The sequence below is a fragment of the Sorex fumeus genome, unplaced genomic scaffold (genome assembly GCF_029834395.1).
Source record: "Sorex fumeus unplaced genomic scaffold, SorFum_2.1 ptg000107l, whole genome shotgun sequence".
Classification (NCBI taxonomy): domain Eukaryota; kingdom Metazoa; phylum Chordata; class Mammalia; order Eulipotyphla; family Soricidae; genus Sorex; species Sorex fumeus.
In genome coordinates, this window is record NW_026606164.1 from 666,663 (window position 1) to 691,549 (window position 24,887).

The 24,887-nt window shown below is 59.2% G+C and overlaps 1 protein-coding gene across 1 annotated transcript in view; it reads right to left on the reverse strand.

The window, feature by feature from the left end:
• The window catches only part of KMT2C (lysine methyltransferase 2C), a 184,786-nt gene that overhangs the window by 103,203 nt on the left and 56,696 nt on the right, over positions 1 to 24,887 (reverse strand). Inside the window, 2 exon segments of the mRNA XM_056134804.1 lie at positions 1,043 to 1,225; positions 5,055 to 5,193. Of these exon segments, the coding sequence (XP_055990779.1) occupies positions 1,043 to 1,225; positions 5,055 to 5,193 (322 nt within the window).

Sequence of the window (24,887 nt, forward strand, 5' to 3'; positions counted from 1 at the left end):
ACCAAGACTCTCTAAATAAGCACTTCTAGCCTCCTCGGGCTCCCCACCTGAAGTTCTCTTAAAAGCCTCTTGCTTCCGGCACTGGCTGGGGCCCAAGGGCAGCAGCCAACGGGGTCCGAGCAGACCACGCGCCTTCCTGAGTCTGGAGGAGGCTGGGGGGCGGGGGGGGGGGGGGGAGGGGGGCGTCAGCCACCGGACGAGTCAGCCGCCTGCTGGCTAAATTAATTCTCACGCTCTCTCCTCCTGGGCAAACTTCAGCTCCCTCAACGACCAGAGGCAAGTGCATAATTAAGCTTCTAAACAACGGTGCCCAGCATGAAGAGGACAAACTCTGGACACTGCGAGGGCCCAGGGTTGGGGGGTAGAGGGGTGGGGAGGTGGGGGTCGGGGCTGCCGTGTCCAGGAGTAGCAGATGCAGCCACAGACAGCGCCGTGGAGGCTGGTCCTCCAAGCCTCGGAAGGACACACTCGCCAGGCAGGTCCTGAGCAATAAAGCCAGCAATGCTGGCACTGGACAAGGACAGGGCAGCTCAGCACGCCTGAACCTGACTGGAAGTAAGTGACACAGGAACGCGGGGGTCCTGCTGGCCTGCCATGCTCTGGGCTCCTTCCAGTGTCCGAGGAGGAGGCATCACAGAGCTGCTCTAACCACCCCCACCACCGCCCGTCTGTCTGGACAAGCCGTGGAACCCCACGGCTGTCTCGATTGACCCTGGGCTCCTGTATGGGTCAGGGCGACGGCACAGCAGGCAGGCACGTGGCTGACCTGCATTCAATTCCCGACACTCCACTACCCACCGATGCCCACCCCCCCCCCCCCCGCACCCACCGGGAGTTCTCCCTGAGCACAGAGTCAGGAGTCGCTCTGCAGACAGACAAGTGGCCCTAAAGACCAACCACCCCTGCTCAAAAGGGAAGTTGCCCCTAAAAGTTCACTCTCGTGCTTTGACAGTCACCGTGGCTTTGTGATGACTCCGTGAGGAATGAGCAGAGCTTTGGGGGCGGGGGGTCCCGGGGCGTTCCCTCCCCCCCACGTGCTTACTTCCTGGGGCCACGGGGCCGCCGGGGCGGGGGGCTGGGCATCTTCTCGCCGGCTCCGCCGCCGCTGTCCTCCAGGTCCTTCCGCAGGGACGGCTGGAACCCGGGCGTCACCGGGAACTGCCTCAGGTCTCCTTGTCCCAGGGAACTCTTCTCGCCACAGTAGCAGAAGGCGCAGAGCTGCTCGCTGCGGGGGGAGGACAGGGTTGAACGCGACCCGGCCCGGCGCCGTGAAACCCCACGCACGCCAAGCTCAGACACAGCCGGCAAGGCACACGCCTCAGCGCCCCCGGGGCTCGAGGATTTTCGGGCGCTAACAACCCCCTCTGCGGGAGGCCTGGGCCCCTGGACACCCGAGGGGCGGGCGAGGGGGGCTCGGACCTGGGCACGCAGGCACCTGAGGTGCGGCCGAGGGGCTCCGAGGCCCAGCCCCCACCCAGCCCCGCAGGCAGACCCTGTCGGGGGCCGCATCCTGGCTTCTCTTGCTTCCCTGCGGCTCTGGCTGGGCGGGAGCCCGGGTCACCCGGCACAGAGCAGGGGGTCCCGCCCCTGAGCACGGGGCGTGGTGGCCCAGACCCCAAGAGCCCACGAGATTCTCGGCGTGGCTCACAGAAGCCAAAGGAGTGCCGCGCTGAGAGAGGGAGGCGGGGGGAAGGGGGGTTTGCTGGCGCCTGTGCGGCAGTTGGAGCGACCCTCAGTGACCAGGCAGGTGTGGCCTCGGCTGGTCAGACGCCCTGCTGGCTGAACCGTCCTCGGGTGCTGACACTCCGCATCTGGGCAAGGCTGGACCTCAGCCACCGGGGGGGAGGGGGAGGCCTGCTGGGGTTGCCGGGGACCCACTACCCCTCCCCAGCTTTCTGGAAGCCCACAAGTACTCTTTTCGCTTCGTTTGGTTCTGTTTGGGCCACCCCTGGAGCAACTAGGGCTGACCCTGGCTCTGGTGGGGAACCCAAGGGGTGCCGGGGTCCAACTCGGGTTGGAGGCATGCAGGCCAACGCCCTCCCGCTGGGCCACCGCTCTGGCCCTGCAGACCCACAGTCATTCTGCAGACTAACGCTTCTAAGGCGGGGGCAATACAGAATGCCCACCTGGAAGAGAAACTTGGTGAGGGCCGAGGAAGAGGCTTCCCACAGGCGCCAACGGGGTCTGCGTGAACCCCGCTGCTGACGTGCACTAACTAACGGGGGATGATGGCTCCTTCCAGGTGACACTTCCCCTAAACTTACACTCCCGTGGGGCCTCTGTCAGCCACCACGGAAATGACCTATTTAAGCTTTTCCCTAACAAAATTTACCTAGTTCCATTTCCCGTGACCTGTGCTGTCCCGGTCTCACACACAACGCTGAACCGTCAAACAGTGAAATCACACAGGAGAGGAAACAGATTCTCTTCTCCAGAGAACTCTAGCACCAGTATGCTCGGCCAGTGGAATACCATTAGCTTTACAGTTCTTACTGATGCATAAATCTGCCAATCTACAAAGTAACTCTCCACACCCTCTCCCGAAGAGTCACCTGACAACCCATTTACTGGCGAAGAAACAAAAGGCACGAAAGCCAATGGGACAGGTGCACCAACTGAAGCCAGGGGATGGTTCAACAGGTGTCAGGGACGGCGTCGGCCTGCGTGCAGAGCAGGCCTGGGGGTCTGGGACCCACAGCACAGCAGGCTGGGCTCTTGCACGAACCAACCTGGTCTCATCTCCAGCCCCCATCTGGTTCCCGAGCCCACACAAATGCAGAACAGCCCGGTCCCCCAGCCCTGGTGGGCGTGGTCCTGGGGATCCGGGTACACAGTGCGGTCACAGAGCAAGCAAGGACGGGCAGCTCCCCGGGTGGTGCTGGGCGCTTACTCCTGCCTCTGACTCAGGAAGGGCTGCCGGCAAGGCAAGCGTCCTGCCCACTGCACTCTCTGCAGGCCCAGGGAACTGTTTTTAAGAGTCAATCCCAGACAAAGCCGAGAGAAGAACAAAGAACTGATACACTGGTAAAAGACATCTCAGAATGTATGTCTTCCTACACCAAGCATTATAATAAATGTAACTGGGTAAAAATCAGCAAAGAAAACGTCCCGCAGTGGGTTCAACTAAGAGACAGGAAACATGCTGGATAGATGAAGAAATGAATACACAAAACAAGGACACAGAAACACGAGTGAGAAAGGGAACAGATGCCCAAGGGAAAAAGTGGAAAAAACTAACTAAAGGAAGACCAGTTAGCAAGATGTGACACTCCAGTCAACTCTCCTGGCATAGCGGGTAATAATCCGCCATCCAGCCCACACAGGCTCCAGCGCCACAGAGGCCCAGGAAGGGAAGCGTCTAAGTGCCGGACAGCAGGTGCTGACCGGGCCCGGGAGACACCACCCCAAGCCTAAGGTAAGCACTGTATCGTTCATCACTTGTTACTGGTCACAGTTAAAAGCCTAAGATACTCTCTTCAACACCGCCATGCCTGTGCTTGCATTCTTTCCAGCACAGCAAAATATTCCCAAAGCAGGATGCACAGGAAATCCCAAAGAAAAGTCCGATAAATTCCAGATGAACAGCAGCAGGCCAGTAATACTCCCTGGCAATAATGTGGAAAAACAAGAAATGTATAACAGGAAAAACAAAGTGCATAACATGAAACATTCTAAATATACACAAAGTGGAAAGTATGTTGTTCAATAAGCCTGTAGTTGAAAGAAAAGTTGTTTCTGGAAATGTTTGATAACACACAAACTGAATGTAGAGGCCAGAGAGACAGTGCAGTGGGTGAGCGGGGGGTGGGGGTGGGGGCCTGACACGCATGCAGTCAACCCGTGTTTGATCCCTGGCACCACGTGTGATCACCCAAGACCACCATGGGTGATCTGTCTGCAAAACTGGGTGTGGCCCAGGAACTAAAGAAAGGAAGGAGGGAAGGAGGGAAGGAAGGCAGGCAGGCTGAATGTAAAACTTCATGAGACACAGCCAAAGTGACTGTTTCTGAGAAGCCAACAGACCACCAGCAGATGAAAAGTGTCACATGAAAACGAGCCGTCAGCTTCTCTTCAAGAGCATTTGATGACACTGACAGAGAGGAGACAAACATCGTAAGAAAATGACCAGGTCAACGAAACAGACCCATGGAGCCCCAGTAAAACTACAGTCGGCGAGTTTAAATATTGAGGGGAAGAAGGCAAAATCCAAACAACACACAGGAAAAACAAAACACACGAAACAGAGGACAACACCTCATGAACTGTTGGAGAGAAACATCAAAAACTCCCCCAATTAACACAAGAGCAGGGCAGCAGGTGCAGGGAATGGCTGGTGCTCCCAGGCACGGTGGGGCATGCACTCCTGCCTCTGTGCTTGCCGGGCCTCACACCCCTTCCCGTGCTCCCCCGCGAAGGGTAGAGTGCTCCCACCCTGGTGCCAGGCAGCAGAGACGCGAGCTTGCAGGGTCAGGACCACGGACAGCGGAGCGGCACATGGCCGCCCCAGGGACCAACAACCTCACGCTAGTCAAGGGAAGAGGGCACACGCACGCACTTGCACACACACACACACACACACACACACACACACACACAGTCACACTGAGGCAGGCACGCACACATTCTCTCCTCCCTCTCTCTCTCTCACACACACACGCACTTTATTGTCTGTCTCACACACACACACACACACACACACTCTTCATTGCTGCTCTCCGTTTGTGCTCAGGGATGGCAGACCCACGCAGGTGATGCCGGGGACGGGGTCGGCCACTGCTGTCCCATCACTCCGGACCCAACCGACTTGTCTTTTCAAATGAAAACAGGAAGTGGCCAAAGTGTCAAACCTGCTGCTAAGACTCGGTTGTTTCTCCCTCCGGGAGGGGCGGGCATGACCCCCAGGGGCTGGCCAGGGCGAGGCTCCTGTCCCGTGGCCTGCCCCCCCCCCCAGCCCACACGCTGGAGCGACCCCCCACCTCATCCCTCGGTGGCCCCCCTCCCCGCTGTCCCGCCCCGCCCCCGCCCCTCCAGCGGCCGGCGCGCCCCTCTCTGACCTGATTTTGGCTTCCACTCCGACAGACACCAGGCAGCTGGCGGGTTCCTCGGCCCCCGCGCGCGGCAGGCCCAGGGCTGACCGCCTGCAGCCGTCCACCTCGGCGTCGGCGTCCTCCTCGGCAGACTGCTCTTTGATTTCTGCTCGGAGGGAAACAGAGAACAGCCGTCAGTGTCGCCCTCCCGGCGGCCTGCGGAGAGCTTAGACCCGAAGCGCGCGTCCAGAGAGAGGAGACCCAGCAGCTCGCCCCGAAAGGAACGGCTCGAATCTGTTTTCCAGTGCGAAGTGGTAATTAGAACAACGGGAACCACGGCACGCTTGTAAGTTCCAAAGGACTCAAGAAGGGCCGGAGCAATAGTGCCGTGACCCACCCAGATGTGGTCCCCCAAGTCCCGGCAGGAGTGAACCTTGAACAGGGAGCCAGGAGATAGCCCTGAGCGCTGCCAGATGGAGCCCAAACACCAAAATCATGAAATAAAAACTACCACGCCCACCATCCGTGTCCTGCAGCTAAGCGAGGAGAGTGGCCACAGCCCAGCCTCTCCTGGCTGCCCCCAGGCTCCAGATGGGTGCTGAGTGGCCCCCAAACCCCGACTCCAACACCCCACTCTCTCCCCAGGACAGGACGCGAGCGGAGTCCCTGGCAGCCATGCGACCTGCTCACGGCACACGAACTCAACCCTTCCTGCACAGGCCTGGGGTCCGCCCAGGTCCACCCCCCCCACCTTCTCCAGCGCTCCCCCGGCCCCCACCCACTCTCCCTCCCACCACCGAGGCCAGCACGACTGACCAGCCACCCCGGCCACCCGCACGCCTCCAACTCCCGGGCCCGCACGGTCTCTGAAACACGCATTTCTCTTCCTCGAGAAGGTTCCTGTCCCGGGCGGGGGGCAGCGCACTCCTGGCCCTGCTCGGGGGCTCACTGTCCCGGAGTGGAGCCTCCGGAGCTGAGGCCCGACCCCCAGCAGTGGACAGGCGGAGCTGCCCTGGAACTGCAAGGACTGAAAGGTGTTGGAACGGACGCCCCCAGGCCACTGTGGTGGGGGAGGGCTGGGAGCAAGGGGGCACTAGGGGAAGGGGGAGGGTGTGTGATGTTGGCACACACAGGGCCGTCGCTGACAGTCCAGACGCACGGTGCGTCTATTTCCAATACACAAAGCCAATACCTATTTAAAAAAAAATCTTTAAAAACAAATCTCAGAGCTGGGACCACAGCACAGCGGGCAGGGCGTTTGCCTTGCACGTGGCTGACCCGGGTTTGATCCTCGGCATCCCATATGGTCCCCCAAGCACTGCCAGGTGTGATTCCCGAGTGCAGAGCCAGGAGGAACCCCGAGCATCGCCGGGTGTGACCCAAAAGTGGGAAAAAAATTTTCTGCCCTGTGTCCCCGGAAACGGAGCACTGTGGCCGGGAGCACCCACACACTTTGGGTCAGCCGTGAGCGCAGACCCCAGCACCCGTGCCCGTCCTACAGCCCTGCACAGGCCCCCTCGAGCTTCCCCAACTAGGCTACGTTGCGGCACATGGCCCCAGGCAAACGCAGGCAGGAGGGCGACATTCCCTTCGTCCCCAGCCAGGCCCCTCTCCCGAGCCCTGAGCACATCAGATGCCCCCTGGCACCCTCAGCTCCCCCTGGCACCCCGGCCGGGCACCGCTGGCACCGGGACCGCACGCGGCTCGTCCCATCACCCTGTGAGGCTCCCTCCCCCATCCCGACAGCTCTCGGGGCTCCATATTAAAAACCAAATTTAGGGATGTATTTTGACAAATGAATTATTCTGAGAATGCACTGTTTAATTAGAAAAAGGACAAATAATTGCAAATCCTGTCAAATCATAAAATTTACGAAGGAAGGGGGCAAACAGATGGTTTGGGTTTTCCTATTTAAAATAACAAGTTTTTTTTGTTGTTGTTGTTGTTTAAATTAAAACCAAGCAGCTAAACATAAATTGCCGATCAATCATGGTGCCCGTCCTGTTTGCCCCAGACACAAAACTGATCAGAGTCTCTAGACTCGATTCCTCAAATAGAAAGCACACCTGCATCAAGGAAGAAAGATTTATAAATTTGACGTCAAAAGTTTCAATTTCTATAACAAACTACCTCATAAACAAAATCAAAGAATATACCACAGATGCAAATTTTTGAATCCCCAAGAAGACAGTGAAACCCAGGATGTTTTATTGTTGTTTTGGGGTCACAGCCAGCGGTGCTCAGGGGTCACTCCCGGTGGTGCTTGGCGGGCCATACGTGGTGTCAGGCCTGAACCTGGGTCGGCCCCATGCAAGGCCAATGCTCTCCCCACTGTACTACCTACCCCCCCAGTCCCAGAATTTTCACCCCCCCCAACCTCTGCAAACGGATGAGGTTATGAATCTGTAGGAAAATGAACAAAGAACAAAATGCACACACCTTCCCCTCGTCCCCTGTCTCCCCCGAGCTGCCCCTGACCTGTGGCTGTGCTGGGCTACTCCCAGCTGTGCCCGGGAGGGCTCGGGGCTGACAGTGCTCTCCGGACCAGACGTCCTCCCCAGGAGAGGACGGAGTGTCCGAGCAGGCTGCCCCCTCCCTGCCGCAGCCAGCCACAGACCAAACTCAGCTGGACGGGAGAACCGCCGTGACGGGTTCTGACGGGCCTGAGCACAGGAAGCGGAGCCCAGGGAGGGGGAGCCGGAACCCACCGGGAGTGCTCAGCTGGGTGCGACCCACTTCAGGAAACCCCCGACCCCACCCCGCCCCATGACTCAAAAGAGAAGATCCACGATTCAAGAGAGATTTTTGGAAGCGATGTCACCAGAAGCGGGCAGTGACAGGAGAGCCCAAAGTGCCCCCTCTCTGCCGTCGCCCCCGCCCCGCCCCCCGAACCCAACACCAGCTGGGCCAAGAGCCTGGGCCTGCCAAAGGCACCTGAATGCTGACCCCGCCCTTTGTTCCTCAGGGAACGAGAGGAACCGGGGGATGGGGCAGCAGCGGAGAAGGGAGAAGGTGTCGGTCACACAGCTGAGAGGCCACGGCCACTGCAGAGGCGTCTCCGGGAGGCCCCCTCGGTAGGACGGTGCCTCACTGACCTGCTCAACAGCCGGGGGACTAGGCAGGGCTCCCGCCTGGCATGGGGCTGACCACCCACACGGACCCCAAGCCCCGCCCGGAGTGAGCCCTGAGCACCGCCCGTGTGACCCCGGAGTTTCTCCCCTCCAAGGCCTGAGTTTCAAGTCTGTTGTCCAAGCGCGGAGCGAGGAAAAACACCTTGAGCAGCAGCGCTGGCCAACACGCGTGCTGCGGACCCAGTGCTGGTGGGGGGCTCTCCTGGGGGCGCCCCGGAATGCCTCCCGCGCTGGCCTGAGCCAGCCCGATGCCCTCGCCCCTCCCCCACGGCCAGGACCCCCCACCCACCGGCAGCGTCCTCAGAGCCCGCCACAGACCACAGCTCTGTGGTTACAACGTGACGTCTTTCTGTCTCACAAAAGCCTTTTAATTTGGAGCCTGACCGAGAATAAAACGCTAAGCGGGAAGTGTCCCCGCCGGGGCAGCGTCCGCCGGCACCACTAGGTGGCAGCGGTGTGGCGGTGGCCAGGGTGGCCGCTAGCAAGGGCCGGGCAGGACAGCCCCCGCCAGGGCACCTGACGACCGAGGTCCCCGGACACCAAAGGTCAGTGCGTGAGGGGGATCGGGGTGCGGGAACAGGCCTGGCCCCTGGCCACGTCTGCCTGCTCCGAACCGGCTGGCTCTGGGCACCAGAAAGCGACCTCGGTCCCGAAAGCCGGTGAGAAAAACGCTTTATCAGAAGTGAGGAGCCTGGAGTCAGCGCCTGCGGGAACCGCCTGCTCGCGTTACCGAGTTCCCTCTGGGATGCAGTTGCTGATTATTAAAGGCAGCTGAGACCACTGCGTGCAAAAGCGCCAGGAGGCTCAAACAGCAGATGCCCGCGAACCTCAGCCCCGCTGGGGGTCCTCGGAGCGCAGGGTCGGGGGTCCGCCCCATCCGGAGGCGCAGTTCCTGAGCCAGGGGGGCTCACCCAGCAGCCCCTGCTCCCAAGCCACCACGAGAGCGGCCGCTGGCCGGACAGAAGGTGGAGGGGGGACCAGCGTGGGTCAGGCAGCCTGTCCTCGGCTCAAAGCAAGGGGCAAAGCAAGGACGCAGAGGCAGAAGCGCACTCGGAGACAGACTCCCGCGGGGAAGTGAAAGCACAAGCACCGAGACAGCGCAGGACGGGCGGGGGGGGGGGGGGGGGGGGGGGGGGGAGGAGGGGGGGGATGGTACGTGCGTGCGTGCGTGTGTGTCTGTGTGTGTGTCTGTGTGTGTGTGAACAACAAGTACCGAAACAGCACAGGACGGGAATGGGGGGGGGGGGGGGGAGGAAATGGGGTGTGTGTGTCTGTGTGTGTGTCTGTGTGTCTGCAGCACCCCCGTCTGTGGTCTGTGCCCCCCAGTCCCTGTAACGCAACGAGGACATTTATGCCACAGCTCAGTTTCATGGAAATAAAGTAGTTTTTAAATTTTGGACAATTATAACATCATTTCCCTCGAAAGCCCCCAAGTCCTCTGGGGGCTCAGGACACGCACAGCCTCGAGCCGGCCAGCACTGGGCCGTGGGCTCTCCCAGTCCGAAGCGCTTTTCAAATGTACTTAATCAAGCACCCACAACCATGGAGGGGAAATCACGATCTTATTTCTTAACCCTTGAGATCTCTCTACGAAAACCGGCTTCCTCCCAGCACGGCCCGAGCAGAGCGCCACACGGGGGCTGCTTCAATCCCAGCACCCCGGGGACCCCAGAGCAGCGCCAGGAGTCAACCCTGAGCCTGCCAGGTGTGGCCCCAGATAAACAACAAGAAAAACAATCATAGCACCGCACCGGAGGGCACCACAGAAGGGGGCTTCCGCGTCAGAGGACAGAAGCCCAAATACCGATGTTTAGCCTGACCACGACTTCAAACTTACAGTAATTATTATATTCCTGGATTAAAAAAAAAAAAACTGAGGCTGGAGCAATAGCACAGCAGGTAGGGCGTTTGCCTTGCACACAGTTGACCCAGGTTTGACTCCCAGCATCCCATATGGTCCCCCGAGCACCACCAGGGGTAATTTCTGAGTACAGAGCCAGGAGTAACCCCTGTGCATCACCAGGTCACAACCCGAAAAGCCCAAAACAATAAATAAATAATCCAAAAAAAAAAAAGAAAAAAAGAAAGAAAGACAGACAGACACAACCGAAATTCAGCATCCCAATAACCGAGAAGCTGGGCTGGCCACGCTGCAGGACAGGGTCTGCGTGTCCACTAACAGGCACAGGGGAGGAGAGTCGGTCATGGGTTGGCCACCACGCGGGTCTGTGCTGCCGGGATGCCCGAAGACCCAGCACCGACACGCAGAGCTCACTGGCTGGCCCATCACGGGGTCCTAGGGCGCAAAGCAGAGACGAGATGCGGGATTCCGAAGGGAAACGCACCGGCCGTGTCCGCCGACCGGCCACCAGCAGTGCGGCCTCCACCCCTGCCAGGTCTGCGTCTCAGCTGTCCTCGGCTGCAGGGTGGGCGGAGCAAGCGCCTGGCGCCCTTCTAGGAGGCTGCTCCGCCCAGCAGTGCTCTCAGGGGCCTTTCCCCCGGCCAGAGGAGGCAGGACCACCCGCCCTTTCCTCGGAGCGCCTGTGACCCAAGGCCTTCTTCATTCAAGTGCTTAGTGGGAGGGGCCACACCCGACAGTGCTCAGGGGAACACATGGGGGGCCAGAACCGACCCAGGTGGGTCACGACCGAGACCGGTGCCTGCCCCACTCCAGGCCCCTAGCCGTGTCTTTAACGTGCACTAAATCTCGTGGCTCCGTGTCCGCTCCGCCCACGACACGCGGCGAGGCCACGGTGCCAGGACACAGCGTATGGCGAACACCGGACCTCCCCTCCTCACCCACTGGCAACGGGAGACGCTGGCGCCGACAAAGGCGTCACTTACGAGTTCGGCGACTGACGGCAAACACGGGGAGAACCGTGAGTGACGCTCCCTCGACTGACTCCACCCTCATCCACAGCTGCATGAATCACCATGATGTGCATCATTAGAGGATTTTAAAATACAATGTCAAGGGTGCAGCGCGTTATTTAAAGCAGCGGCTGCCAGGGCCGGAGACGGGCAGGGGCCAGGGTGCTGGCCGTGTCCAACTCCACACCCGCACACAGAGCCAGGAACAGCCCCGCACCACAGGCCGTGATGGCCCTCTGCTCCCGCTCCCTAATACAATCAACAATCAATCCGCTAAACGGGGACCAGATAAACTGGAACTTCCGACTGACCAGTATGTCCAGGCTCAGGGCCAGAAGAACGGAAAGCGGGCTCCTCGCGAGGGGGGGCGTCCAGGGCGTCCAGCCAGGAGATGCCACGGAGCAGAGCGTGACCGGGGCCAGTGCTGGAGCCGTGGCCAGGCACCAAGACCCTGGGGTGTCCCAGCACCCCCCACCGAAAGTGACAAATACAGAGTAGCCGGGAAGTTTCCAGAACCAACGAAGACGTCAAGAAACCCCAAATCCCCAGGTGAAAACTACACCCATCTACACGCGACGCCTGAAATCAGCAGCGAAGACAAGAGAAAGTCTCCCCGAGCTGGAGATATTGAACACTCTCTCAAACAACTCACGATTAAAGGAGATGCAACCCCGGTTAAAAGCCACTTACAAAACAGAAACAAGGTGACTGCCATCCAGACACACAAAACACTTGGACGCACCTTAAGAGAAAAGACACACCGGCCTTAAACACCTCTGCTGCCTTTTGGGTTTGGAGGTTTGGTCTGGTTTGGGGGCCATGCCTGGTGGTGCTCGGGGGGCCCCACGGGCAGCGGGATGGGGCCTGGCCGGCCACAAGACGGGCAAGTGCCCTCCCCACTGTATTATCGCTCCCGTCCCGGCCTTACACACTGACCTGGTTTAGTAATTGATAAAAAGTTTTGCCTCCAACACTCCCGACCTGGGAGGGAGCGACAGGCAGCTCTGAGGGGGTCCACAGGGCACCACCGAGCGTCCAGGGGAGCCCGGGGACGCCCTGAGCTGCGTGTGCCCAAAGCAACCGAACTTCCCGCCACTAACAGGCACAGGCAGGGGCGCTTCGGAAACGCAGCGGGTACAAAGCAAAACACATACTAAGCCACAAAAAGACACCGTGTGTGTCGGAGAAACAGAAACGGCCAGAGCTGGGTGCTGGGGGGAGAAAGGACCCTTTGCTCTCGGCCGGGCAGTGCCAGCCACGCAAGCTGCAGGAACACTTCCAAAACCGACCGGGAGCTGAGCTACGCGGCCCAGGAATTCGTTTCTCGGCATCTACTCCAAGAGCAAAGTCAACTCAGAAAAGACATTTGCAGGCCGGAGGGACAGACAAGTGGGTAAGGCATTTGCCTTGCACTGGCCAACCCGGGTTCGATCCCCAGCACCGCACATACGGTCACCCAGGCCCACCAGGAGGCAGCCCTAGTGCAGAACTGGGAGTAGGCCCCAAGCACAGGGCTGAGAGTGGGCCTTGAGCACAGAGCCAGGAGTGATCCCTGAGCACTGAGCAAGGAGTGAGCCCTGAGCACAGAGCCAAGAGTGAGCCCCAAGCACAGAGCCGGGAGTCAGCCCTGAACACAGAACCAGGAGTCAGCCCTGAACCAAGAGCCGGGAGTCAGTCCTGAACACAGAACCGGGAGTCAGCCCTGAGCACAGAGCTGAGAGTCAGCCCCGAGCACAGAGCCAGGAGTCAGCCCCGGGGGGCCCCCAGGTATGCTCTGCTCAGGGCTGCCTGCTGACCCCAATCAAGAAGGAAGACATGGGCACTCGCCCATGCCTGCAGCGAGTGTGGAGGTACCTCTCTCCGGGTGGTCTCATGCAGTGAGGGCCACCTTGCACCTGTAGGCAGAACCCACACGAGGGACAGGACGGGGGCCCCGGACAGCGGGGCAGTGGACACAGGGGGAAACTGCGGGAACGGGTCACGTACGGGACCCTCCAGCAATAACGCTGTGAGCTGCAGTGCCTGAGAGAGAGAAACCCCGGGCCACGGGAGACCACGGGGTGAGGGACGCGACCCAGGGACCCGTCAGCTGTCCCCAAATCAGAGACACGAATTCCTAACACAATCCCAGAGGGTCATTCACACACACCTGAGCAGACCCTCGCACGCAGCCGAAAGAGCAACGGCCAGCAAGTGGCTAACGGCCCTGAAGAGGAGTCACCTGGGACCACCCCGAGGCCCATTAAAGGCCGATCTCCGCACACAGCCTGTGCCTGGCGCTCTCAGGACGAGGAGGGGCCCTGGCACCGAGCCGAGACTCAGCCACGGACGGGAAACCCACCCTGTCTACCCACGGCAACTCCCGGCCAGGAAGGGCCCGTGAGCACCGATTCAGATAACAACATGAGTGGCTCTCAGCACTAAGCCAAGAGAAAGGGAGATAAATGCCGAATAAAACATCATGTTGTCGTGTTTAGTGGCAGCCCTGCTCACGGAAGGGGCGGCCCGCAGGAGGACTCGGGAGCGAAGGCCTCAGAGACGCACGAGCAAGGTCGACTCTCGGCAAGGGGGGGATGGCGGGAGGTGGGCCCGGGCCTAACCCGGGGCACGGCAGGAGTGCCCCCCCCAGCAGACCCGCCCCCTGGGCATGCCCCGAACACAAACACCAACAAACGGGGGAACTGGGGAACGAGACAGAAGGGGCTGAGTGTCCCCAAGTCCCCCCCTCGTCCTCTGTGCCCGTGAGCAGCTTCCAGAAACGCCACAACGCTGCAGACTCTGGAGAATGAGACTCTGAAAATTAAAAAAAAAAGAAGGGGGGGAGCGTTTCCCTGGCCTAGAGAAACACAGTAAGCCAATGTGCTCATCAAAGGTGTCGCGTGACACCATGGGTAGTCTCCGGGGCCCAGGAGCGAGGGGACCAGAGGGGGAGTGTCACCCCCAGCCCCCCAGCTGGGCCTGCCGCCGCCCCACGAGGTGCACCTGCTTCTCAGAGCACACTCGGAACACACAGCCGGGCGGGGGAGAGGCTCGGCAGGACACACCCGCCTCACAGGCCACCAGACACCTCCTGGGTCCGGAGCTCATTCTGCCGCGGTCCAGAAAAGGCCGACGCGGAACTGTCTGCAGGAGAGCGCTATTCACCCAGGATCTATGAAGGCCCTCCCGTTGTTCGTCGATTTGCTTGAGCGGGCCCAGTAACGTCTCCATCGTGAGACTTGTTGTTACTGTGTCTGGCATATCGAGTACGTCGCGGGGAGCTTGCCAGGCTCTGCCGTGCGGGCGAGACACTCTCGGTAGCTTGCCAGGCTCTCCGAGAGGGGCGGAGGAATCGAACCCGGGTCGGCCATGTTGGCTGCGTGTACATTCTCTTTATGGTTTTCTTTTTGGGGTCACACCCGGCAATGCACAGGGGTTCCTCCTGGCTCTGCACTCAGGAATTACTCCTGGCGGTGCTCAGGGGACCCTTTTAGATGCCGGGGATCAAACCCGGGTCGGCCGCGTGCAAGGCAAACGCCCTCCCCACTGTGCTATCGCTCCAGCCCCAGAATCTACTAATTTTAAATATATGAAACTTGAAAAAAGGTCAGTTGCAACAAGACGAGCGTCCCTGACAAGCTGGACATCAAGGTCAAACCGCCGGCCCAGGGCCCGAGAGCCCGGGATTCCTCTCTATGAGGAGCCCAGAACCCACAGAACCCTGGGCCTAGCGGCCGCCCGGTCAGCAGCACCCACTGAATAGCCTGGCAGGGGCCACTGCGGAGCTGGGGGGACCACGGCCGGTGCCAGGATCCGCCTGGGTCAGCCGTGTGCAAGGCAGCGCCCCTCCGCTGGACTATTTCTCCAAGCCTGGGTCACTTTCTAAAACCAGAGCATTGCTGGGAATCCCTATTATGAATAAAAGCACGTACAGGGTGTCACACAAACTCACGCTCGTGAAATTGCCACGAAACGAAAAGGAGCTGAGTCACCACACTCTGGGCTTCTGAACTCACGCTCCAGCGAGGAGACCCGACTTCTCGGCGACTCAGTAATCGTAAACTTAGACCGGGAACTGCAGCAGGAGGCAGTGCTGACAGGCAGCTGAGCCCGCCTGCCCAGACACCATCAGTGACGGAGACTGAAAGGCTCGTCAAAGGCAGTGATCTCATCCAACCCACCAACAGTGCCACGGAGACATCTCTATGCCACACAGAGATTTTTTTAGCCTTTAAAGAACAGAATCACCACGAATTACAGAGTGACGAGGATGTTTGTGGTTCTCAGGTGTATAATGTTCCAACACCGACCCCTTCACAGTGCCCACTCCCCTCTCCAGTGCCCCAGTTTCCCTCCCGCCCCCAGCCTGCCTGGGGTGGGGGGGGCAGAACTTCCCCTCCCCCATGTCCTTGTGTCCCCTTTCCCGACCTCCCTGTGAGCTCCCTGCTGAGCCCAGTTCCCTGCTCTTCCTTCCTGTGCCTCTGGGCGTTGGCTGTTCCCCTATGTTTAGGTTCCTTTATGTCTGCAGCAAGAGGGTCACTCTGATGACCGCCCGCTGACTGGTCCCCCTTGGCCTGACCTCTCAGATCCACCCCTCGCAGCAGGCTGCGAGACTTCATCTTTCCCCGAGGCTGCACAGCAGTCAGCTGCGTACCAGGTACCAGGTTCCCTTTCCCAGCCTTCTGTTTGGGGGTTTCTGCATTTTGGCTTTGTACCGAGGTCTACAGTAAAGAGGCGTGGAGATGTCTTTTCCGGTTTGTGCTTCCGCTGACTTGATCTGTGATGACCAGGAGTGACAGGAGGGCCGGGCGTCGTACGCCAGCTGCCACGCGGGCGGAAGGGGCACAGGGACCACCTCGCCGTCCCAGAAGCGACCTTAAGGACACGCGCGGAGTAACTTCACGGAAAGCTAACACAGACTTTAAACTCAGGGCAGGTCTGGGCCGGAGCGACAGTACAGCAGGGAGGGTGCCTGCTTTGCACACGGCTGCTCTGGGTTTGACCCCTGGCACCCCATGGGGTCCCCAAAGGCCACCAGGAGTAATTCCCGAGTGCAGAGCCAGGAGTAAACTCTGAGCATCACTGGTGGGAATGCCGACTGGTTCAGCCCCTTTGGAAAACAGTATGGATCATTCTCAAAAAATTGGAAATTGAGCTCCCATTTGACCCAGAAAAACCACTCCTGGGAATATATATCCCGGAGAGGCAAAAAAGTATAGTCGAAATGACATCTGGACTTCTATGTTCATTGCTGCACTGTTCACAATAGCCAAAATCTGGAAAAAACCTGACATCTACACAATGGAGTACTATGCAGCTGTTAGAAAAGATGAAGTCATGAAATTTACATACAAGTGGTACTACATGGAAAGTATCATGCTAAGAGAAATAAGTCAGAAAGAGAAGGACAAAGAATGATTGATGGCATTCATCTGTGGAATACAAAGTAACAAAATAGGAGACTAACACCCAAGAATAGCTGAGATTACCACCAGGAGGTTTACTCCATGGCTTGGAGGCCAGCCGCACATGCTAGGGGAAAAAGCAGCTCAGATAGAGAAGGGAGCACCAAATAAAGGGTGTTGGGAGGATCCTCCCAGGATGGGAGATGCATGCTGAGAGTAGACTCTAGACGGAACATGATGGCCACTCAATGCCTCTTTTGCAGACCACAACACCCAAAAGGAGAGAGGGAACAAAAGGGGATGCCCTGCCACAGAGGCAGGGTGGGATGGGGGGATGGGGGTGGGAGGGATACTGGGATCCGTGGTGGTGGAGAATGGGCATGGTGGAGGGATGGGTATTTGGTCATTATATAATTGAAACCCAAGCACAAAAATTTGTAAGTCTACAACTGTACCTCATGGTGTTTCACTAATAAAAATTTAAAAGAAAAAATAAAACCCTTGAGCATCACTGGTTCTGCCCCCCCCCCCCCCCCCCCCCCCGCAGGAAAAAAGAAAAAAGAAAAAAAAAAGAAAAAACTGCAAACCTTAAGCAGGCTGGCTCTTCAAGCCCGGTTCTCGCCTCCCTGCTTCTCGTCTGTCCTGGCTGCTCTCCTGCCCTCAGAAGCGTGTTCTCTCCTGAGTGTGCGCGTCCTCTCTTCTCTTTAATAAAATCTATCTCGTACCGAGGGCCGGAGCGAGAGCCCAGCGGGGAGGGCGTTTGCCTTGCACGCCACCGACCCAGGTTCGATTCCCAGCATCCCACACGGTCCCCTGAGCACCTCCAGGAGTGATTCCTGAGTCCAGAGCAAGCCCGGAGCAAGCCCTGCGCACAGCCGGGGGTGGCCCAAAAAAGCAAGTAACAACCCCTGACCTCGCTTCACTAAAAATAAACTTAGAGGGGCTGCAGAGATAGCACAGCGGGTCGGGCATTTGCCTTGCACGCGGCCGACCCGGGTTCGATTCCCAGCATCCCATACGGTCCCCCGAGCACCGCCAGGAGTAACTCCTGAGCGCAGAGCCAGAAGGAACCCCTGTGCATCGCCGGGTGTGACCCAAAAAGAAAAAAAATAAACAAACTTAGAGCAATGCTGAACTTAACACTGTACCTCTTACAGCCCAGGAACAAGCCATGGGCAGACCCGCTGCCCAGCACACAATGAGAGGAAGCAGGAACGAGACTCTGGGGCCAAAGAGGTGGTGCAGTGGGCAGGGCGCTGGCCTCCCGGTGCTGCAGGAGGAAGCGTCAGGGACCCGGAGCCCTGGAGGGGGAGCCCGGCTGGCAGGAGACGCCTGTGCCTGAGTCCCAGCTGCCTGTCACCTGCTCGGGGGACGCCTCTGTGCCTGGGCAGGGGTGACGGTGACCGTGAGGGCGTCAGATTCCCTCAACAGTTTTTTGCTGTTTGTCTGCAGTGACGGGAGCCGGCTCAGCCTTAAACACGGAAACGTGGGTTCTCCCACACAACACCTCCCTCCCCTGCCAAGGTCTGTCAGACAGCTCACAGCCCCTGCAGAGGCCCCGGAGGGACCCACGCACCAGGGGGCAACGCACCCGCCTCTCCCAGAGGCCGCAGGGAGACAAAAACCGAACGCCAAAGCAGCAGAGCCCGGAAGGCGCCGAGGAAGAGGCGCTGGAGTGAGAGGGACAGGCCAGGGGACTGACTCAGGACACGGGGCGCCCCTGCCCGGCACCTTCAGCAGGCCCAGGAAGCAGGAGGAATCCAAGAATCAAAAGCAATCCCCCCCCCCGCGGGGTGGGGGGTGGGGGGACTGGAGCGATAGCACAGCGGGGAGGGCGTTTGCCTTGCACATGGCCAACCCGGGTTCGATTCCCAGCATCCCATACGGTCCCCCGAGCACGGCCAGGCGTCATTCCTGAGTGCATGAACCAGGAGTAACTCCTGTGCATCGCTGGGTGTGACCCAAAAAGAAAAAAAAAAAAAAACAGCAAACCCCGTCACAGAGGAATAAGCAGCCCTTCGGCGGGGCTGTGCTAGAGGATGCAGAAGACCAAGGGCTGAGAGAAGCTGACAGTTGACGGGCGGGGCCAGAGCAGAGCCCCAGAGAGTCCACAGGAAGGATGGGCGACAGCGCCCCCCAGTGGCTGGGGCTTGCTTTTGTTTCGTTTGGGGCCACACCCGGCCGTGCTCACAGTTGACTCCCGGCTCTGCACTCTGGGGTCACTCCTGGGGGTACTCAGGGGACCTTCTGGGGTGCCGGGGATGGAAGCCAGGCTGGGTGCCGGCAGGGCAAGCACCTATCCACTGTGCTACCTGTCCGGCCCCAGTGTCCCCAACTAATGTCAGACATCAAACCAACCCAGGAATGGGGCTTGAGCGATAGCACTGCGGGGAGGGCGTTTGCCTTGCACGCGGCCGACCCGGGTTCGATTCCCAGCATCCCATATGGTCCCCTGAGCACTGCCAGGGGTAATTCCTGAGCGCAGAGCCAGGAGTAACCCCTGTGCATTGCTGGGTATGACCCAAATAACAAAAAAAAAAAAAAAAAAAAAAAACCACCAAACCCAGGAAGCCCCCTCAAAAAAAAAGGTAAAGGTAAAGGTAAAGGCCCTCCCGTTGATCGTCGATTTGCTCGAGCGGGCCCAGTAACGTCTCCATTGGAGACTTTGTTGTTACTGTGTCTGGCATATCGAAAGAAAAAATACCCTACATTAAATCATGTCACAAACAACCAAAAAGAATTCCATAAATAATTTTTTTTCAACCTTAGCAAGAGGGGAGTGCCTCCCTCCCCTCCCCCCCCAGAGGAATAAAGGGTCGCGGCTCAGAAGCCAGGCAGTCAAAAGGAGAACGAGAGGAACCGTCAGGCTGAGCGCAGATGCCCGTCAGGGGCTCGGACACACATGGGAGCCGACCAGCACGACCCCCGCGGGCCCTCTGGGAGCACGCAGCACCCGGGGCACGGCCCGGGGCATGGCCAAGGCATGAGACCTGGGCCCCGGGGCCGCTCCCACGGGCCAGTGCCCAGCACCACACGGCCCCAGCCCCCAAACACACACAAAGAGGTGACCCTAGCGAGCACCCAGCGTGGGAGACAGGACAACGCCCTGACAAGGTGTGCAGGCACAAACCCGGGGAGCACCAGAACCCGGCACAGCAAGTCTGGTCACGGCGATGACAACAACACGAAAGACGGGAAATGAGACACAGCACACGGCACAAACACACGCACATACATGCACATGTGTGCACGCACGCACACACACACGGGTTTTAAGTCTTTTTTAGCTAACATGAGGCGCTGGGGAGACGGTTCTGGGCTCAGGGGCACAAGCCCCGGGAGCAGCCACAGAGCGTCAGCACCGGCCGGGACAGCCCCACAGCCTAGGCCTGGCCAGGATGGCTGGCCAGTGTCCATGCCACTGGTCTGGGCTCGCTGGGCACTGCCCAGGACGCCCGGCACAGTGAGCGGGAGGGAGGGCTGGACAGGCCCAGCATAGCACGAGCCTTGCTGTTGTTTGTAGGAGGCCCAGGGTCAAGCCTGGGTCAGGAGCCCCGAGACTCTTTGTTTTGGGAGCCACACGGGGTGCTCAGGACTCAGCACCGGCTCTGCACTCAGGGGTCACAGCGGGTGCCGGGGACGGAACCAGGATGGCCACACGCAAGCCAAGCACCCTGCCCGCAGTCCTTACACTCGGGAATTAATTTTAAAGCAAAAACAAAATACTCTAAAAGATAATTAAAACTTAGGGAACTGTCGCCAACAGACCTACTTTTTTCTTTTTTTTTTTTTGCTTTTTCAAGTCACACCTGGCTATGCACAGGGGTCACTACTGGCTCTGCACTCAGGAATTGCTCCTGGCGGTGCTCGGGGGACCGTATGGGGTGCTGGGAATGGAACCCGGGTCGGCCACGGGCAAGGCAAACGCCCTCCCCCTCGCAGCTGTGCTATCACTCCAGTGCCAGACCTACTTTTCAAGGAAAACAAAACTCCAGGATGCTTAAGAGCAACTTGGACAGTGAATAGACTCCTCCCCACTCTGCACTCAGGGCTGATGTGTGCCGGGGATGGAGCTGACGTCGGCCCATCGAGGCAAGCGTCCTGGCCACTGCACTATGCTCTGGCCCCGAGTTTTTTTCCCAAAACAGAGAAGTACATTTATTATTCATCTTAAGGGGGAGACTTAGCGGGGAGGAAACCGGGAATGCTGGTGGAAGGAAGAGCACACTGCTGGGGGGGACGAGTGTTGGAACATCGTTTTATGAACAACTTTGTAAATCATGCTGTCTTAATAAAAGTAAAAGGTAAAAAAAATTCTGATAAAATTATCTAAATAAAAACACGGTTAAAAAAAAAAGAAGCTCTGGGGCTGGAGAGATAGCACAGCGGGGAGGGCGTTTGCCTTGCACGCGGCCGACCTGGGTTCGATTCCCGGCATCCCAGATGGTCCCCCAAGCGCACCTCCAGGAGTAACTCCTGAGTGCAGAGCCAGGAGTAACCCCTGTGCATCGTCAGGTGTGAGCCAAAAAGAAAAAAAAAAAGAAGCTCTAAGTGATATATTAAGGAAGAATAAGGGGTCTTGTGCCTACAAAGGTAGCACTGCACTGTGGCGCTGTCCTCCCGTTGTCCACCGATTTGCTGAGCGGGTCCAGTAACGTCTCCATTGTGAGACTTGTTACTGTGTCTGGCATATCGAATACGTCACGGGGAGCTTGCCAGGCTCTGCCGTGCAGGAGGGATACTCTTGGTAGCTTGCAGGGCTCTCTAAGAGGGGCGGAGGAATCGAACCCGTGTCAGCCGCATGCAAGGCGAATGTCTTACCCGTTGTGCTATTGCTCCAGTCCAAGAAAGAATGTAGAGTTGTAAAAATGCATAGGATACAAAAACAAAACAGAGAGAGAGAGAGAGAGAGAGAGAGAGACAGAGACAGAGAGAGACAGAGACAGAGAGAGACAGAGAGAGGGGCTGCAGCAGAGGGCCGGATCGACACAGTACTGGAGGGCGCTCGCCTTGCACACGGCTGACCCGGCTTCGATCCCCAGCACCCATATGGTCCCCTAACACACCAGAAGTGACCCATGAGCACTGTGCCAGGAACAAGCCCTGAGCACCGACAGGTGTGGCCCCAAACCAAACAAACGAAAGCAAACTGGGTGGCAAATGAACCTTAGCCCAGCCCTGCTGACAACCTCAGGGCACCTGTGACTCACCGAACGGCAGGACAGTGAGGAGGCCACATGCTGTGCAGACCCCCCCCCAGGGAGCACCCAGCGGGGGCAGCAGCTGGCAGGGCAGGGCGGGCCCAGTACCCAGAGTGAACGAGACTCGGAGGAAGCAGAGAGCCACGCCCCAGGGACACGAAAGCGACACCAGCAGGCCTGCAGGCGGGCGGCCGCCCTGGGCTCCAGCCCCGCACCCCTAGAGTGGCCACGGGTGGAGAGGGCAGCGGGACCCAGAGCACCTGCCCCCGAGAGGCCACCGGGCCAGATCTGCAGGGACCCGCTCGGGCAGCTCCGTGACGGGCTCGAAGTGGTCTGAGGGCCTGTGAGTGTCTCCTCCTCGGGGGCAGCTCAGAGGGAGCAGCTCAGCTCAAGACGTGCAGGAGACACGGACAGGATGTGGGGCCTTGGCGAGGGGGGAGCACCGTGGAGGGAGCACCGCAGCCCCAAGCTCTGCCCCTCGGCCAGGAGTGGAGAGGCAGCAAGGATGCAAGCGGGCTCGGGGAGCACCACCCCACTGTGCGACTCACACAACCTCAACAGCGGCCGCAGGCAAGGAAGCTGGGATGGGTCCGGAGAGACGGGCCCACGGTCGAGCCTGCCTGCCTAAGTTCTGCCCCAACTTTATTCACAGCTGCCAGATTCTGAACCTGAAAACAACCCAGGTGTCCTCTGGGGGCTGGACACGCGACAGAGCGTGCCATGAGACTCCTCCAGCAGCGAGCAGACAGACACCGGGCCCGAGTGAGCCCTCGGGGAAGCGCAAGGCAGGTGCTCGCCCAGCCATGGCCGCCGAGGCTGGCGGGTCCCCGGCACCCCGATGGGCCTCACTCCACCCGCAGTGCTCCATGAGCACAGGGCCCGGAGCACCACCAGACATGGCCCCAGAAGCAAAAGAAGAAAAAATACCAGGGCCCAGGGAGATGGGTCAGAGGCCCAGAGCACGTGGTGGGTTCGACCCTGCCAGGCATTTCAGGGTGAAACCCGACGGCCCCCACGCCCAGGGGGACCCCCCAAAGAAAACAACAACAGAAGACTCCAGGAGAATCCCTGAGGAGACGCCCTGTCTGGTCGGTGGGCAAGGCGGGAATGCCAAGGGGGCAGGGCCGCTCCAGGGAGGGGCCGACGGGACAGCCCAGGGCCTCCAGCACGTCCTCTGCACCTTGGGGACAGTGCAGCTGCTCTGCCTGCGCCTCTCGCTGGGATAAACGTGATGGGACATCTGTGCAGAGCTACAGGGCAAAGGTCAGGCTGAAGGGGTCAGGCCCGGCCACTGCAGGGGGCCAAAGGGCCTGGGGAAGGAGGAGAGATAAAGTCGAAATTCCAGGGGCGGAGCGAAAGGATGGCGAGGAGGGAGGAGGGCGTTTGCCTCGCACGCAGCCAACCCGGGTTCGATTCCCAGCATCCCATAGGGTCCCCCGAGCACCGCCAGGAGTGATTCCTGAGCGCATGAGCCAGGAGTGACCCCTGAGCATCTCCAAAAAGCAATAAATAAAATTAATTTTTTAAATATGTAAATAAATTTTGCTCGAGCGGGCCCAGTAACGTCTCCATTGGAGACTTTGTTGTTACTGTGTCTGGCATATCGAATACTCTCGGTAGCTTGCCGGGCTCTCCGAGAGGGGCGGAGGAATCGAACTCGGGTCGACCATGTTAGCCGCTTGTAAGGCGAACGCCCTACCCGTAAATAAATATTTTTTTTCAAATTGAAACGCAAAGCGCATCTACGAGCACAAGCAACGAACGCGCTGGTCCAGCAACCAGCACGCGCTCTCGTGCTGGAACTGCAGCCGCGTCTTTCCGGCAAACCCGCCAGACGCTCTCCAGAAACAACAGGCCCCATCGCTGGAATCTAGATTCTGGGGTTCTCTGGGAAGAGCCAGGAACCCTCGGAAAGCAGCTGGCTCCACATCCCAAAGCAACAAGAACCAGAGGCGGCCGGGAAACCGCTGCCGGCAGACGGCAGAGCGCTCCCCCGAGACATCTGAGCCGGCGCGAGAGGGCTCGGAAGGGAAACCCCTCGCTCGCCACGCCGTGCCGCTCCAACAACGCGCAGAAAACGCGCGTCATAATTAGCCGAGTCATAATTAACCAGCTAGAATGAGCGAAAACAAGCTTGCAAAGTCCTGATTACATAATGATTCTCAAACAAAAATGAAATTTTCATTCCGAGTGATTCACCATTCATCGACACTGACTTTCTTCAGGGAGGGCGTGGGGAGCACGCGCGGCGGAGCACCCGTCGGGCGCGCGCCCAGCCCGCTGCCTCCCAGCGAACACGCGGTCCCCGAGCACCGCAGAGACGGCCCAAACGCAGCCATGGGGAGAGCCACCACCTCCCCATGAAAAAAACAGATGAGTCCTCAATACCTACGACTTCTGAAAGGGGAGGAAGGAGAGCACAGGGGTGGGGAGGAGAGGGCCTGCAGGCGGGAGGGCACTGCCTTGCACACGGCCAGCCCTGGTTCTGATCCAAGCCCTGCGCGTGATCCCGCAGCACTGACAGGAGTGGCGGAAAATGCAAAACCAACCAACCAACCCCCCACTCCAGACATCTCGGAGACTCAGGGCCGCCTCCCCACACCCCGGATGAGCCTTCCCGCCGAACCCGTTACAGAGTACCGTCAGCTCAGTTACTCCTGAATACTACACACCGTTAGAGGCGAACGCGAAATTTATGGAAGTCGAAGCCTCCCCGAGCCCCTGGGCCTTGACACAAGCCAGAGATGCTTGAGGTCCACGGCGAAGCCAGACGCTGCGAGACCCGCGGGAAGGAAACGCTTTCACTGTGCTTGGGTTTGTTTGCAAGCCGAGCGCTTGAGCAACTAACTGTTCCTTACTCTTCACTGTTCTCCAGTCCTTACGTGTATATGTAAAAAATTAAATAATACAGGTCTTTGCACGGACAAAGACGGAGCCGCGACGAGCACATCTGGCTTCACTTGACGTGGGTTTTGGGGCAGGAACGGGGGGCGGGGGGGGCGGGGGACAGGGTTCGGGAGGAGCAGGTGCCCCTGGGGGCTGCACTGCGGTCACTGCAGCAGGGGAACAGACCCCTGTCCAGGCCACCGGCTGGCGGGCAGCACCGGAAACCAGGGTGGCTTAGAGCACTCCGGAGAGGAGGGTCCGGGACAGAGCCCGCGGGCGCAGGGCACATTGGCACCAGGAGCCAAGTTCAACTCCCCGTGCCTCAGTATCCCCTGAAGGTCAGCAAAAGTGGAGCATGAAGGACAGCCCATACGGAGCAGCAGCCCA